Source organism: Vipera ursinii, assembly GCF_947247035.1.
Source record: "Vipera ursinii genome assembly, chromosome: 3".
In the NCBI taxonomy this organism is placed as follows: domain Eukaryota; kingdom Metazoa; phylum Chordata; class Lepidosauria; order Squamata; family Viperidae; genus Vipera; species Vipera ursinii.
This window is the reverse complement of record NC_139516.1, coordinates 51942952-51960915: the sequence shown is the minus strand read 5'-3', so window position 1 is coordinate 51960915 and position 17964 is coordinate 51942952. Positions and strand designations below refer to the sequence as shown.

Here is a 17964-nt window from a genome sequence, read left to right as displayed (position 1 = left end):
TTTCTTCAGAAAATGTATAGGGAATTAGAGTTATATGAAAGTTCAGATATAGGAAAGGTTTGGGATGCAGAGACAGCTTCCATGTATTATTTTATATAACATAACAGTAAACTCAAAAAGACAAGCTTCAAAAAACTCTATTTACAACCTGTCCTTGAGGTTATAATTGCCACATGCAGCCACACAATTGCATTTTAGGCACTTGGCAACCAGCTTGTATTTATGACTGGTTGGAGTGCCCATGGACACAACTGTGATTTGCAATAGTTTTTGCTCTTTTCTGCCAAAAACTGTGTATGATATGCTGGACTTGCTTAAAAACCACGCAATTTGCTTAACCACTGCAGTGAACTTATGACGATTATAAAAATGGTAGTAAAATCAAATCCAGTCACATGTGCCTCAACTTATGACCACAATTATGACAACTTATGACGGTAATTCCAGGCTCTATTGTAATTTTAAGTCAAAACTAACTATATGAACTTTGGAGATAATTTATTTATGCTTCGTATGTCTTAGCTGCCCTTTTTCCTTGGATTAAGACAGACTGATTTACATTTCAAGGAAAGCACAAATTGTCAGTAAAGATCTAACAAAAACCTGTGATACAAAAATGGACAAGACAGAGATGTCTCCTCTCCTATTTATCTTAATTCTTGAAATATCGAATAGATATATAAGATGAAAGAATTGTGGAAATAAGCATTAAAAAAGAAACATAAGTTAAAGGTATTTGCTGATGACTTTACGCTTTGTTTAGGAGGGGCCAAGGCAATGGGGGCTGTTCCCTCACTGTTTCCAGGATGGCTTCGCGGGCCACATGAAACCACCAGATAAGTTGTTAAAAATGTATAATGGAATTACAAATATCTGTTGGAAATTAATCAAATCAAACTGAGGTTCTGTTCTTCTATCATTGGTGGCCATGTAAAAAAGCTAGAAAATATTGGGATCAAATTTGTATCTTTAGATTTTTAAAAGTAAATGTACAATTGAAATTAGGTTTTTCTTTTCAACCGAATTGAAAGATGCTGTAAATGATGTTTTTTATATATGATAACAGAAGCAAGACTTCTATATAGATAGGTGGAACAACTTATAAATACCTACATTGGAAGAATAGTTTAAAAAAACTGAGGGAATTGGCGGAGATGGTAAAATTGACCGCTCTGATTAAACAAAAACTTCAACTAATTTATCTCTGCTTGGAAACCAATTATGTATTTTTTACAAAAAAATGAGAAATGAAATTTTGAGTTTGGGATTTGATGATTAAAATTATATGGAATTATAAAAATAATGTAGACTATTGTTAAGTTTAAAATTTGATGTATTTTTTAAATTTCTTTATGGTAAAGGAAGTCAGAAGTCACTTTTTTTTCTTTGCACTTTTATTTTGCTTTCTTTCAATTCTTTTTTAATTCTTACCTGTGGATTTCCCCCCGCCCCGAAATTCAGTATTTAATGGCAAATTGTGTGTTTAGTCACCAATTAAACTTGAAATATCATTTCTACCATTACCTTCCTCCATAAGTTATTGAAAAATAAAATTTCTTGAAAGCCAAAGTATAGTTAAATGAATTGGAACTTTATAGAAAACTCATTGTTTATAAAAATCATACATGCCCATTTTTTACCATGTGATGCTGAGATATGTGATTTTATACACAATGAGTTTTCTATAAACTTCCCATTCCTTTAATTTTATAGATCTACCTAAAAAAATAAGATCAAGTGCTGGACATCTTCCCTCTTGTACCACTCTTATGATTTCAAGAGTAAGCTCTCCCTCAGACCATCAAATATAATATTGGTGGCCTATAAATTTATTACATAAACAGAAATACTACAAAGTACAATATAAGAAAGTATATTGCCAATAGGAAAATACTAAAAATTCTTAATCTTGTAAGCTGCTGTAAGGCCACGTAAATTTCTGCAACTGCGAGAATTAAAAGGGGCTCCAAGATACATGAAAGAATTAACTAAAAAAAAGCCAATTTCTTAAATCTTTGTTTTATTGACCGAGTCCCTCTAAATCAGAGAAAATCCTATGACGTTTCAAAAATCATGATGATAAAATTACACAAGTGCCTATATTTATTTCCTCTTTTGATATTTGCCTATACCCCTTACTTCAATATGCTGATTTTTTTAAAAGCAAATGAACATTATACAGTGTTTTGTTTCCTCCGCTTGAATTTGCAATTCTGGGCTTGGTTAGATTTTTTTTTCTCACATATAATTAACATAATTTAAAATGGGGCGGGGGTGGGGTGGGGTGGGGTGGGAAATCAACAGCTTTTGTACTGCTTTTCACTTTCACAGTGTAAGGAAACGCACATATAATCACTAGGAGAATTTTCATCTTCCTGTACTGGAGGGTAAAAACTGAGACAGAAAAAGTGACATGTTCCTGACATAGGAAGGACACAGAAAAAAAGCAGCAACTAATCCCAAGGACCCCCAACCCCACCCCCTGCCCCCCTCAGCTTTAAGATCTCCATAGGGCAACTCAGTGAGAGTAGCTGATGTTTTGTCAGGGACTGTTCACATCCATGCTTTGCATCTTCCCTTCTAGGGCACAGTCTCCACCAGCCGATTTCTTTTTGCCTCCTTCATGCTGTTTCTTTTGCTTCTTAGAAAGTTCTTGATCTATAGGTGCAGGTTTCACAAATTTGATCATTTCCTTTAGACCTAGACAGAATAAAGAGTACATTAAATGCTGATGGACAAACATGCCAAAATGGATTATCACCAAGCATCTTTCTTTCAGATTAGTATTTTCCCTTTCACAAAACCCAAACCACAATATATAAAACTATTTCAAGTAGTTACTTTACTACCGTATTTTCCAGCGTATAAGACAACTTTTTAACCCATGAAAATCTTCTCAAAAGCTGGGGGGGTCGTCTTATATGCCGGAAAATAGTACATAAATCAATCGAGCGCCCCTGTTCTTGCAAAGCAACTTCAAGCCTTAGTCCAGTCCCCCCTCCAACGTGACTCTCCCTTCCCACTCCCAAGAGCCTCTAAGCCCCTTCCCCTCCCCCTTGCAAACGCCAGACCCCGGGAGCGGCAGGAAGCCCCTCCCCCTCGCCCAACCAGCATCTGAGCATAAGCAGAGCGCGCCCTGCTACCCGCTATCTCTACTTGGCGGCCTGGCGCCCCTCTCGCCCGCAGACCACGCAGCGGCCCTCGCCAGCCGGCCTCGGCATGGCCGCCCCAAGCCCGGCTCTCCAGCGCATCTTCCGGGCCCGCCTGGCCGACCGCCTCCTGGGCGAGGCTTGGCTCCAGATGTGGCGGCTGCTCTGTCTGCAAATGTGCTCTCAAAGCCGGATTGCGCTCAGTTGTGCAGGCTGCCAAAAGGCGGGGACTTGGAGTTCCCGCGGTGGTTGCGGCTTCTGGCATGGTTTGCGGAGTCTGGCCTGGAAGAGCGTGTCATGTGAACGCAGCTCTTGCGTTTATTCCAAAGGGTGGGTGGAAGGAAAAGCCCCTTTGGGCTTCAAAAGGGAGGCTTTGCACCATCTACATCAGACGGGGCTGAATCGGGCTTGTGTCGGACACTTGGCAACTGGCATGTAAGTATTTTCCGGCGTATAAGACGAAAAATCTCGAAAATCTTCTCAAAAGTCGGGGGTCATCTTATACGCCCAGTCGTCTTATACGCCGGAAAATACGGTACCTAATACCAGCTGTTGAACAGCATAAGGTCAGGTGCAGCATCCAAGCTCACCCTTCTCTTTCCTAGCAAGTGTTACAAGTAGCTGAAAGGGAGAAAACCTTTAAGTGAAGCCTTCCTTCTCAGGCTTTCTTGGGCACTTTCTGGTTTGCTACTGATTTCCTTGGCTGCAAAATTAATACTAACAACTACAGCACGACGTCTAAAATATTCTGGTTCAGGAAACCTAGGGAAAAAAACCTAGGGATCTTCTTAGTTTAATGTAGTAAAAGAAACACAGTTCAGGTCAGTCTCCCAAAACGTACTGGCATCAGACATGTTGGGATTAATATTCTCAAGGATCAGTCTTAAACAAGTAGTTCTCGACTTATGATCACGGTTGAGCCGAGATTTTCTGTGGCTGAGACATTTGTTAAGTGAGTTTTGTCCCATTTTACCTTTCTTGCCACAGTTGTCAAGTGAATCACTGCAGCGGTTAAGTTAGTAACTCAGCTGTTAAGTGAATCTGGCTTCCCCATTGACTTTGCTTGTCAGAAAAATCGCAAGAGGTGGATCATATGACTCTGGGATACTGCCAACCCTCATAAATTTTGAGTTATTTGCCAAACATCTGGATTTTGATCACATGACTATGGGGATGCCACAATAGTCATAAATGTGAAAAACGGTGATAAATCACTTTTTTTCAGTGCCATTGTAACTTTGAACAGTCATTAATCGAGCCGTTAAGTCGAGGACTACCTGTAGTACCAATTTAGCAGAAGATCAGCACACAGGTTTCATGGAATATAATTCCATGCTCTAAGGTCAGAGTTATGAGTTTTCAAAGGGAGACCCTAACCTGAAAGGAAAATAGGCATTCAGGCAAGAAAAGCAACGTTACAGAGGCTAAAAGGAGGTAGGACGGGAGAATGAGCATTGTTACCTAGTGGCATGAAATCCTTTAATTTATCTGGTATAATGATTCCTTCCTCCGTCTGGTAGTTCTCCAGAATAGCACATATAGTCCTTGTTGTAGCACACATGGTGGCATTAAGCATATGTACAAATTCCACCTGTGAAAATAAAACTTGCTAAGTTTCATACATTTCCCAAGAAGCAAACATATTTTTCCAGAGACCTTACTGAATCTCCAGGATTTAGCTGTAATTTAAATAACTGCCCGCTATTTTTAAAATAAATTTAAACTTAATTTCACACGTTAAATCCAAATTTAAAAGATAAAAGAAAATAGTACTTTAAAATATAAAATATAGTAGCACAGAGAAAACATTGCCCATTAAGAATATCTGGCTAGCAGACCATTCTGCAAAGAATTTTATTTACAAATGCCAAAGCTCTGTGTATACATATATGTGCTTTCATTCATTCATTCATTCTAAACTTTATAGTAATATCGAAAACCAATGATAATCCAATGTTTTTTTTTTAAATCTACAAATCCCAGTTTCTATAATCTTTAAAATATTGAATGATAATTTTTTTTTATTTTTCCAAGTTAGCAATTCTACAGTTTATATACAGCTTACCATTAGTATAGTAAGCTAGATAACAAAACTGGCAAATAGCCAACATTCAAATTGGACATGCATCTGTACATTTATTTCAGCCTTTCTAGATCATCTCTACCACAAGAATTTCAAATGATTACATTTGGAGCAGCTGCCCTTAAGTGCTGAATGAAAAAAAACATCATGCTATGGCAAAATTGCAGATTTTCTTTAAATAATAAAATATGTAAGCAGCTCCAGAACCTTTTTGACTATAACACTAAAAGGTTACCGACAACTGTATAATGCTTCCAAAGTGCTTGAATAACACAACATACCTTATCCATCATCTTTTTGGTTTGGCCATAGCGTATCCGTAACCGACGTGCTTGGTAATCAGTGCAGTTTGAACAAGAAACAAGCTCACGGAAGGCTCCAGAACCTGGGAACCAGGCTTCCAGATCCAGTTTCTTACTGGCAGCATGATTTAAGGAACCTACAATAGCAGGAGGCGGCATTTAGTGTAGTATCAGTAGAAGTAAAATTAGGCAAGAATCTCTTGGTCCTCTAAAAAGGAAAATGTTAGGATGGCTGAGGATTTTCTTAATCACTTTGAGAAATTAATTTCTCACTTTGGAAAATTAATACTGATACACAACTACATATTTGAGAAGTCGTAAAGCTTCTAATTTTATTAAAAGTTAATGATGAAATGTTGTGCGTATATACTATGGAATCATCTCCCACAACTAGAAATTATTCTGAGAGAGAAGTACCTGAGACAATATTCACAATGTGATAAGGGATACCCAGTGACTGGTAGAACTCTTCAGCAATGGAAATCATCTCATCAAACATTTCCCAAGATTTATTATCATGCGGTGATGCATAGACAAACTGCTCAATCTAAAAAAAAAAAGGGGGGGGGGGGAAATAGAAATCAAACTATAAAATATTGAGACTCAGATTTTGTTCTGAGAGAACAGCTGTGAAACTAGTATATTATGAATATGAGGACTTATTTAAATTAACTCATTTGAATGTTATAAAATCTGAAACTGCTCTTGGTGTTAAACTGACATTTAATGACATTATATATAAGCATACTTAAATCAGCAATTTCTGTAAGAAAAAAATATGCTGCCCAAGAAAATATACCTTAACAAGCCACTCTAAATTACCATTAAGCATGCCACTTAACTGAAATAAACTACCTTGCAAATATTATGTTTAACTCATACACAGAATCTGAAACACAAATTCATTCTTATTAAAATTGTTTTATTCTATTAAAAAGCTTTGAGTTATGTGTTCATCCCTCATATATTTTCCAAAGACACAGGTTTCTACCTGCCACTGAGTTAAAGAAGCATTTCCATTTCTTATTATAACACTGAATCCTGTGCAGACTGACTACAAAGACAGAAATCTCTGAGCATAGCTACAATTAAGAGGAACTGATGGAATTTTTTTAATTAAACTTCTGCTCCAGTCTATAAGTATGGGTCTCGAGGCAGGTTTGTCAAGTTAACTATTAAACATTAAAAATGTGTGCCATAAAAACAGAATGCAATCAATCAATCTGGATTAAAGGTGGTAGCGACTGTTCTGGGGAATTAGCAACCAGAGATGTTAAACAATCATACCAAGGCATACCCATTACTGCCCACTCTTCTACATTCTAGACCATTTGAAAATTCAAGGGTAGCCTCATGTATACCTCAAACTGTAGGGTGACCAGAGCAAGATTGACAGTCTGAAGGCATTCCGATCTAGGAGAGTGCCTGGCCTGAGGGGGGATTGGTGGGGTTTTTATCATTTTTATTGGGGTTTTTACTATGTATCAATTGTATTTTAATCGGGCATGTATTTAATTATCTTTTAGTTTTTGTAAATTTCTGTGTTTTATTCTTGCCCTGTACACCGCCCTGAGTCCTCCGGGAGAAGGGCGGTATAGAAATATTAATAAATTAAATTAAAAATTAAAACTGGCATACCAGATTAAGTTGGCCAAATGCCTTCCTGGCCACAACTGCCACCTGCCTATTGAGCAACTTTGAGTCCAGGAAGACTCCCAAATTGTGCACCATCCTTGAATGGGGAAGAGCAATCCCATCCAAGGTCAAATCCCCAGATTTGGGTGGTCCAAACAATCACATGAACGTATAGAAAATAATTTGCAAATAGGTTAAAAAATGTAACTGACCCAAGATCTTTACTGTAAGCACATGATATATTTGGATAACAGGATAATAGGGAACTAAGTATTCTGAGCTGAGGAAATAGGACCTCTTGTTAAGTAAACATATCGGAGTCAAAGGAAATATGCAATCTACCTGTTAAGTGGTCCCTCAGAACTCAACATACAATCATTTTCCACTATTAGTCTTAAATAAAGGAAAACAGAAACAAGTTTCTGGTCTGTTCCGTAATAATCTAAATAAGCTCTGATGATACTGACCGTGACTTAGAAAGGCACAAAATTGGGGGTGGGAGGGGCTAAATAACTGTTTTGAGGTTGGTTGAAGATCAACAACATAATCCACTTTGACATTTAAGGCTGACTGAATTCTATATGTACAGAAATATTCAGCGGTGTTACTAGTATCCAGTGATTAGGAAATGACTCTTTTACCAAACCTTTCTTTTCGAAATATGTTCTTAAAACACAATTTTGACTTTGCCTTGTTGGACTTGGAAACAGTAGTGAATGCATAAAGAGCAATCTGTGCATTCTGGTCTTTCAAATTTTACTAACTGTTATAAAGTGAAGGCAGCTGCAAGGAAAAACTGCATGCATTTTTTTCACACGCTTTCCCCCAAAACTAGATAGCATTACCTTTTCAAACTGATGTACTCGGAAAATGCCTCTGGTATCACGACCGTGAGAGCCTACTTCCTGGCGGAAGCAAGTAGACAGCCCAGCGTATTTGATGGGTAGATCTTCCGGCTTCAGCCATTCATCCCTGTGCAGTGCTGCAATTGGCTGTTCAGATGTAGCAATTAGATATTTTTCATCAACGGTATTATCATCACTCTTCTCACTGCCTTTTCCCAGGACCTAGGAAGAAATTTGGAAATCAGAAAACTGCAGTAGCACACTTGTTATATCCACAGACTTCCTACTTTAGATGAATGCAAGTTTGAATTAACTCAAGTATGTGCGTTACAAATATATTTACAGATTTAAAATGTTGTTATTAAGACCACTAGTTATCTAGACGTGGGCCATCTCTTTTTGTTTATATTTAAACTTCTATTTATAGGAGGATGATTTCTTTTCCAACAGGAAGGTAAACATTTGAATTAAAAGTGTATATACAGCTAATTATCCTATTGAAAGTTTTACCAGACTATGTGAAAAATTCCCATGACTCCCTGGATAGTCTAATCACCCACGGAGATAGCAACAAAAAGATAAGTCTAGAAAAGGCATGTCAAACTCACGACATCACCTGACGTAGCGTGACGTATCGCGACTTTTTCCCCATTGCCGACAATGGGGTGGGCGTGGTTTCGGCATGATGCATCCGGTCCGCGGGCCGGCAGCTTGACATGCCTGGTCTTAGAAGCTCACAGCCAGTGCTACTGAAATAGTACCGTTTTTCTCACATCTTACCTTGTACAGCTCTTCATCAAACTGACTCAGCTGGGCCACTTCCTGCATTACTTCTTTTCTCATGAAGAAGGGTGTATAAACAGGGGTGTATCCCTTGCTAAGCAGTGTTTGCAAAGCATACTGAATGAGGGCCTGCTCTAGAAAAACCAAAGGTCCCTACAACGAAATGGAAACAGATTAACACCACGCTTTCAAAAGGCCTCAGGTCGCCTATATTCAGGTTGTCTTTTACAATGAAGTAGAAGACCTATTTGTAGAAGCTTCATTCATCCAGGTTTACTTTAAATGCACATGGGGATCATATTCACTCTCCCACCCTGAGATACTGTAGCTGAAGTATAACTCCTCAAAGTCACATCCAGCTGAGAGCTTTTGCGAGTTATATTAGCAAAAGCTGGAAGGAATTAGGTCTCCCATCTTTTCACGAAGACGATAATCATTACCTTAAGGAAGTATCCTCTACTTCCAGCTACAACAGCTCCTTTTTCTCCCTCATAGCCATCCACCATGACAACCAGATCCACGTGAGAGTACTTCTTCCTTTCAGTGCAGTCTCCCCAAACTTTCTCTTCTTTATTATCCACATCCTACCAATTTGATAAGAAGGATACTTTGTGTGACTGAGCTAACCAAGAAAAAGCATTATCTGTCCAAACGAAAACCTACTAGATGTTCTGTTTATTCACAAAGCAACTCTGACTTCCATTTAATTGGACACTAGCATTTAATAAACTGGCCAGAAGCCTTTCTTTCATTACACAGTTCTCTGTCTATGTGTATTGTGGTGAATGCTTCAAGGACTATCAAGAGATGACAGATATCAGAATTTGGTCTAATAGGAAAAGATGATGGGTACTCTGGGAAGTAAAAATTACATTCAATGATTCCTCTGTACTGGAGAATTCCTTGTAAAGGAATTCCTTATTGCTAATTTAGTCTTGTAAAAAGTACTATTTTGCAATCCAAGTGATTACTTACAATCTGATAATAACTACTAAAAATTCTAATGATGACCGATCCAACAGTTTATTATATTAAAACTGATGTTGCTAGACACTGGTTCTGCTGGCCATTCAACTACCTTCTGCTCACCCTTAAATTTATTTACCAGCTACTATTGGGCTACAGAGCACAGGAAGAGAGACCAGTCTATCAGCTCTTTCGACCACTAACAATAACTCTTATCACTTTCAACATCGGACGCCAGTGTGAACTTCATTCCATCTTTCTTACACTTTCTGGATCACGTTTTAGATTGTGAGGTCAATGGACCACACTGCCTTATCTTTACTTGACCTGTGGGCTACCCTGGGTGCTTATTTCTGCCAGAAGAGCAGAGTAAAATGATCTAAATAAACAAAATGGAGTTGATCTTATGCCAGCCACACAGTTTGCTTCCCATTTATATTCCAAATAAGAATATGATTTAGTACATAGTTGGTACTTTTATATTTGTGGCTTTTTTCTTTGAAGAATGATATTATAATGCAAACCATATTAAATTCTCATTCTCCTCACCAGGGATTAGTCATGCCCACACTACTGCAGTGCAAAAAACCCCTCAAATTAGATTCTCAAGATTGTTTCAAACTGACCATAACCAATCACAATGTACATTTGCATGCAGGGCATGAAAACTGCTCCCACCTCATCATTGCTGATTGGCACAGAGGGATGAAGAAGATTTCCAATTTCTCTGAGATTTTCAAAGCGCTCTGCTTCCAGTTTCAAGCGTTCTTCATCACATTTCAGGATTGCTTCATCAATCAGGAGACGGATTTTCTTGATCTGGCTAACTTGAAGACTCTGAAGCACAAGAGAATGGCTGGGTGTGTCAGCATATCATAATGAGAGAAGATTTTAAAAAGAGGATTTTAAGAGGGCAGGGCTGTAACTGTATGTTCATCATATTTTAGCTGACATGAGATTAAGAAAGGAGCTTGGCTTATATGAGGAAAATGTGATTAAAGGCTAATTTTGACATACTTTGAATAGTAATAATAACATGACAATATATGAGCTAATGGGTAAAATTACTAATCCAAGAATGAGAAAGCTCAGTAGTAAGATGCAGTAGCATGGGTGCGTTCAGGAATATACATAGGAAAGTCTTCTTCCAGAAGTCCCTCATTTTATTTTCCACCTTCCCTGTCTTAATATCTTACGAATGGAACCATGTTGGTGTATAAGCCATGGTAGATGGCTTAGCATATCATTCAAGCTCAGTAAATTGTTTATTTGCTATCAAAAGTAAGCCAAAGGTTAGCATAATATGTGAATCAAAATAATATAGTTCAGCTCACAGTGCAAGAGAAATGGAAGAATACCCCCCCAAAAATACTGAACTGTACTTTAAACACAAGCAAATAGCACAATAATGGAAATAAATTCAAGAACACATGAAGAACAGAAATCCATCAAGTTATACAAACATCCCTCTCCAAATTTATATCATATAATGTATCACTTTCTCAAATACAATACATGCATTGAAAGTCAGTGAATAACGGAGTAAGAAATGAACTTACTGTTAAGATGTCTATTGTGAGTTCGTCAAGATTTTGTGCATGATCTGGTATGTTGTCACTGTTACCCACAGGTTCTTTCTTCTGTAAATAAAAATGTTAATAAAAAAAACAGGTCAGCAAAGAAAAAAATAATAGAAAAAGATAGCTTTCAAGACACCTCTGAACTCCATTTCTAGAGTTCCAGAAAAAAAAAGTTACCAAGACAAAGTATGAGCTGAACAATTATAAACTAGGCATGAGGAAAAGGCAATATGCCCTTTGCCTAAATATATAAAACCCCAAGAAGAGAAAAATTCAAAGGCTTTAAAATGGTTGCTTGTCCCTACCCCCCTCACGTTTCCATATTGTTTACATATTTATCAGAAAAATATAGATGGGTTTATTTCAAACTTTTCAGGCCTTTGTATCTCAATTCTTACTAAATTACTTCACTTTTGCAAATTCTGCAGCTTTGACAACTCTTAAAGCCTAATAGTCTAATGAAAGCATATCGTCTAGCATTATTTGCTGTAAACCCCATGGCTCTCATCTCTGTATTTATCAATAAATGAAGGGAAGACAACCAATTCTTTTAAAAAAGGCATTTCTAAGGATTAAGAATTTCTCAGTGCTAAGCATTGTTCCCACTCATCTCTCTTTGCAAAATGGACTTCAAGTGGTAAACTAAACTAAACTAAATCATTCATTCCAGACAAAATGAACCATCAGATGGTTTCTATTTCAGAACGGGGGGGGGGGGGGGGATCACTGTTTTTATTATTTGGAAAAATAACACTGAATTCCACTCAGCTGCTTCGGTATGTTCATTTTCAAATGTTTATAGTGTATGTCATGTCCATAAATCAAGTGTGCCACTTTCCCCCACTGTTAGTTCATATACCACCTGCTAAGCATAAATGTCTCTGCTAATCGAATAGTAGGAAATCTTTATTGGATTACCTAAGATTCTACCCTGAGGACACATTATATCACCACACAAACATTGTTCTTTTCAGGGCCCTGTCTCTATGCATCAAGAGAGAAGGAACAACTATTCCTTCCCCTTAGGACAGGGATAGGCAACCGTGGCTCTTTTATGATTCGTGGACTTCCACTCCCAGAATTCCTGAATCAGCCAAGCTGGCTCAGCAATTCTGGGAGTTGAAGTCCACGAGTCATAAAAGAGCCAAGGTTGCCTACTTCTGCCTTAAGACATGGAGAGGACCGCTAGTCATCAGCAGGTAAAATGGAAAGCTTCACAGACTACATTCATCTGATGGGGCAGACATGTCAAACACAAGGCCCGGGGGCTGGATCCGGCCCGCGAAGTGGTTTTATGTGGCCCCCAAAGCCATCCTGGAAACAGTGAGGGAACGGCCCCCACTGCCTTGACCCAGAGACCCTCCTCCTGCCAGAGACCCTCAGATCTGTCCCACTCCTGCCCAGGCCCCCATAGGCACCCTTGATGCCAGAGCTGGCCATGCCCACCCAGTAGGCCACATGCACTCTACCCACGCCCACTGAGTTGGCCACGCCCACCCTGGCCACGCCCACCCGGCCCCCTGAGGGCAACCGCAATGCTGATGCGGCCCTCAATGAAATTGAGTTTGACACCCCTGTGATGGGGGGTTCCAATCCATCCTTTACAACTGTTTAGCAAGTTAATCACACATAATAACGCAGACATGTCAAACACAAGGCCCGGGGGCCAGATCTGGCCCGTGAAGTGGTTTTATGCAGCCCACTGCCTTGACCCAGAGACCCTCCTTCTGCCAGAGACCCTCAGATCTGTCCCACTCCTGCACAGGCTCCCATAGGCACCCTTGATGCCTTGATGCCAGCACCCAGTAGGCCATACGCACTCTAGCCACACCCACCCAGTAGGCCACGCCCACCCTGGCCATACCCTCCTGGCCCCGAGGGCAATCACAATGCTGATGTGGCCCTCAATGAAATTGAGTTTGACACACCTGTAATAATGTATAAAAGGTTGGATAAACAAAACCAGAGCATGCAACTTCAATTTATTATGATTCTGTTCAATGAGGTAATTTTTTTTTGCTTTTAATAGAATGTATTGCACCTTCATTTTTTCTCCTATAGTTTTGCTGCACAAGTTCTTCAGTTTGTTCAGGTTGTCTGCCCGGAATCTGCCTAGAAGAAATGCACCAAAAAGTTTACAAAACCTGATGTTTAAAGGACAAACTTTCCAATACAATGCTAAATCCACCTTTTGTATTACTATTAGTGGCAATTAAGTACATTCATCAAACAGATGGAGAAAAGTACTGCAAAAATATTAGAAAATTATATTTTCTGATACAAGTGAAAAGCTCTTTCTGCACATAAGGTAAACAATACAGATAATTGATGTGTCAAGCAATAACATTCGATGTTAGCAGCATTGACATGATGTACAACAGTTCATTTAATGATCAAAGTTACAATGGCACTGAAATAAACCGACTTACCACATTTTTTACACTTATGACTCTTGCAGCATCCCCATGGTCACATGATTTATATTTGGATGTTTGATAACCAGGGTGGATAATAATCAATGATTTAAAAAAATAAATTTAAAAAATGGATTTTTTTAAATTTAAATCAGCTTTTTTATTTTTATCATTTATTTTAATAAAATGCTTTTGGAGTAAAAATCTGCCTAAATATAGTTTTCTATTTAAAATACATTAATAATTTAGTTTATTCAGCATAAAATGGAGCTTATTTATGTAGCATGAGGCTGAATATTCTGCACTATTTACATTTTTGGTAAACTCATTCAATGAATCCAAGCTCTGCAAGCTCAAATAAGATGCACTGCATTGGTGCACTCAAACAATTTCACAATAACCATGAGATAAATCATAAAACAGAGTTCAGGAATATTGCTTTATCCCATTGTTTTGCAAATCTATGGACACTAAAACTGTATGGACCAGGCTCTAAGTGTTTTAATTAAATAAAAGAATTTGAGTAGTTCTCCAACTATGTGTGATTAGCCTATTAACCTAAAATCAGTTCTGATATCACTATTTTACTAACCAGACAACTTATTATTCTAAATAGGAAACATTCATTTTGTTTGCAAATAATAATATTAAAGATTCTAACTATCAGCAAGAACGAGTCCTTACATTTAAAGAGCACCTGTCATTTCAGATCCATCATGGCAGTGCCTGTTAGTGGGCATCCACTCATCTGCTGTCCGCACCTTGTTGTGCCACTGCCGCATCACCAGCCGTCCCATTAAAGTGAATAGGACTGTCGGTGAGTCAACAGCAGGTCAGAGGAGGAGTCGCTGTGGGACAGAGATGACAGTTGTTCTTTAAAAATTATGATTTAATAATAATCATAATAGTAAAGTTGGAAGGGACCTTGGAGGTCATCTAGTCCAACCCCCTGCTCATGGCTGTCCAGTCTCTTCTTAAAAACTTCCAGTGTTGGAGCATTTACAGCTTCTGGAGGCAGGTTGTTCCACGGGTTAATTGTTCTAACTGTCAGGAAGTTGCTTCTCTCCTTGATTAGTTTCCATCCGTGGCTTCTTATCCTGCCTTCGGGCGCTTTGGAGAATAACTTAAATAGATAGATTTAAATCGAGTTGATTTAAAGATGATCAAATCGAGTTGATTTATATCAAATTGAGTTGATTTAAATCAAGCCTTTTTACTAGTAATCTAAATCATAACTGACTTGATCAAATCCAATCCAGCCTGTTGACAACTGTTTCATATTTGACAGTTGCAGTGTCCTGGGGTCATGTGACCATCTTTTGTGACCTTCTAAAGTCAATGAGGAAGCCAAATTCACTTGACAACCATGTTACTAATTTAACTGCAGTGATTCACTTAACAAATGTGGCGAGAAAAGTCATACAATGGAGCAAAACTCACTTAACAAATTTCTCATTTAGCAATATAAATTCTGTGGTCAACTGTGGTCTTAAGTTGAGAACTAACTATACTAATAATTAAAAAAACATATTGGCTTTTGCCTCACTTGCATCTCTTTTGCACAAGCTTAGACATAAGACTGATAAAAGCCTTTGAAGACTGGTAGCTAAATCTTACACTGATAGTGCGAATGGACTATTATTTCTATTATGTGACAGTGGTATCTAGATTGAAGGATCCCGGATGTGCTGTGTGGCACATATAAATCTCTCCTCCAACATCTCCAAGGAATCTGCTTCATGCTTCTGCACTTTCCGATATATCTACTGGCCAGTTGGACAATTGCCCTGCTGGCTTCAATCAATCTGAAATGGCTAAAGGGATACACTGCAAGATGGCTGTGCCATTGCCTATGCAGGAAGATACTACAAACACAGCACACTGTGCTGTAAGAGTCAGGCAGCATATAAATGTATTGTTGTTTTGCTGCCTAATTAAGTCTACCACCAAAAGCAGCTGTTTCGTTATGCCAAAAAGTGGGACCAACCTACAAATACAGAGGACTATTCTTACTGAAAGAAACTATTTCCATTTTTGAATAGAGTTCATTTTCAATTGAATGGTGTTTTTCATGGCTTGGAAAAATGTACAATAAAAATAACCTGAAGTTCTCATTCTACTACTGCATTACAATGGAATTCTAATTGATTTGAATTCTAATTCTATCACCTCCAAAGCCCCTAGTGGCTCATGCTGCCAAGAGCAAGAAAAAGGTGGAGTTACTTTTCTAGGCTTCTCATCCTACACCAGGGGTAGGCAACCTCGGCTCTTTTATGACTCATGGACTTCAACTCCCAGAAATCCTCAGGAATTCTGGGAGTTGAAGTCCATGAGTCATGAAAGAGCCAAGGTTGCCTACCCCTGTCCTACACCAAATCTAGGCTGATTCAATAGATCCAAACCTAATTCTGTCCTACTCCTTAGAATATCTTACATTAAAGCCTTTTACTTAAGTCTTTAAAAATATTTATTAAAATATTTATATATTATGCATTCTAGCACCCTGAGATAGCTCAGAGATGGGTATAAAATGATGCATTTTCAAAGGACATCAAACCCCAAAATACAGGCCTTTTCCTTGTAAGAAACAAAGCAGCACTGCCAAACAGAAAATGAAACTATAAGGTGGGTATTTGCAGCATCCAGAAGTCATTTTCCAGGGTGATGACAAATACAGCAGGATTGCATCAGATTCAGCTGCACCAGTACCTGAACTGTGTGCACTACTGACAAATAGGGTAAATGTGCCAATTTAAAAAGCACTGCAATGCTGAAAAATAAGGCATAAACTACTCTGCAGGGGAGGGGGCTCACTGCACTATACAATTCTCATGACAAAATTAAAAAAAAATTCTCTACAAAAATCTCTGTAGATTACAGAGAAACTAGGAAATTCCAAGCAGAAGCTAAATTCCCCCCTCCCAAACTTTCTGGTTTACTGTACTCTTTTGTTCACAAAGCTTGACTTTAAATCTGTTTTCCTTCGAGATTTTACAACAATATGGGCACACTCTACATTGCAAGAAACCAGCTACTAAGGGACGCCTACCCCAATAAAGTTAAGAGAGGAAGGAGATACTATGTATTGGGCCGCGTTCACATGTAAGCAAAGAAAGCGTAAGGGCAGCCCATGTGGACAAGATACAGGTTCCTAACCAGATGTCGGGGTGGGGGGGGGGAGGATCACAAGCAGGACAGGAACACGCGAGCCCCTCCACTTCACGCGATCCTGCCACTGACATGAGCCAGGGGTCTTCGAACTTGGCCCTTTTATGACTTGTGGACTTCAACTCCCAGAATTCCTCAGACAGCGTGCCTGGCTAAGGAATTCTGGGAGTTGAAGTCCACAAGTTATAAAAGGGCCAAGTTTGAATGAAGACCCCTGGACATGACCATTAAAAATAACGTGCGGCCACCATGGTCCGGAAAGTCGGCGGCCCTGATTTTGCTAGCAGATTCCTCCTTTCCACCAAGGGACAACAAGCCAGATGGCTGTCGAGACGCTAAAAGCGGAAGGGAGGAGCAGACAGACGTATGAATGGGGACGCTCAAGCAGACCGGCCAGCGCGCAGGAAGGCACGCCAGACCCACACGCTCTCTGTCCAAGCCCCGCCGCGAAAATGAGCCTCGACACACACACACACACACACACACAACTGCTCACTCACATCTCCTCCAGGCCCCGTCGGCAGCCACCAGCGCGTCCACGAGCGCCGGGTCCTTGAAGCGCTTCAGCTGCATCTCTCGCACGAGCTCCGGGTCGCCGCCTTTATCAGCGCGGAAAAGGTCCAGGTCGAGCACCATGGCGGCGCAGGAGAGCCGCCGAGGCGGAGAGGAAAGAAACAGGAGCCCGAGGGGAGCCGCGGCGACAAAAAAAAAACCAAAACGCGAAGAGGCAAGGACGAGAGCAAAAGGGCGCCTGCGCAGTAGAGACGCAGAGGCAGAGAACTGCGCGCGCGCGCGCGCCTGAAAGAATTTCCCTGCCTGGGCGTGGTGAGGGGGAGCTGGGCCGTTCCCGGGACACGGGAGCCGCTTTATCGATAAAGCGGCTTCACACTTTCTGGGGCGAAGGTTTAGGCCAGGGGTCGGCAACCTCGGCTCTTTTATGACTCGTGGACTTCAACTCCCAGAATTCCTGAGCCAGCTGTGCTGGCTCAGGAATTCTGGGAGTTGAAGTCCACGAGTCATAAAAGAGCCGAGGTTGCCG

At 39.6% G+C, this 17964-nt stretch overlaps 1 protein-coding gene across 2 annotated transcripts; it reads right to left on the bottom strand.

Annotated features, from left to right (window-relative positions):
- Positions 1 to 2003: 2003 nt before the first annotated feature.
- On the bottom strand, positions 2004 to 17636 carry SARS1 (seryl-tRNA synthetase 1). Of its 2 annotated transcripts, none has more exons than XM_083358855.1 (11): positions 17426 to 17636; positions 13385 to 13455; positions 11323 to 11403; positions 10442 to 10600; positions 9238 to 9381; positions 8795 to 8950; positions 8015 to 8236; positions 5952 to 6081; positions 5514 to 5671; positions 4611 to 4740; positions 2004 to 2700 (listed from the first exon to the last, which is right to left on the bottom strand). In XM_083358855.1, the coding sequence occupies exons 1-11, from the start codon at positions 17559 to 17561 to the stop codon at positions 2543 to 2545; spliced, it is 1545 nt and encodes a 514-aa protein (XP_083214981.1). In that variant the 5' UTR covers positions 17562 to 17636; the 3' UTR covers positions 2004 to 2542. The 2 variants fall into 2 exon arrangements, with proteins under 2 accessions (XP_083214981.1, XP_083214982.1); XM_083358856.1 differs by having other exon boundaries at positions 13385 to 13451; positions 17426 to 17570.
- Positions 17637 to 17964: the final 328 nt, after the last annotated feature.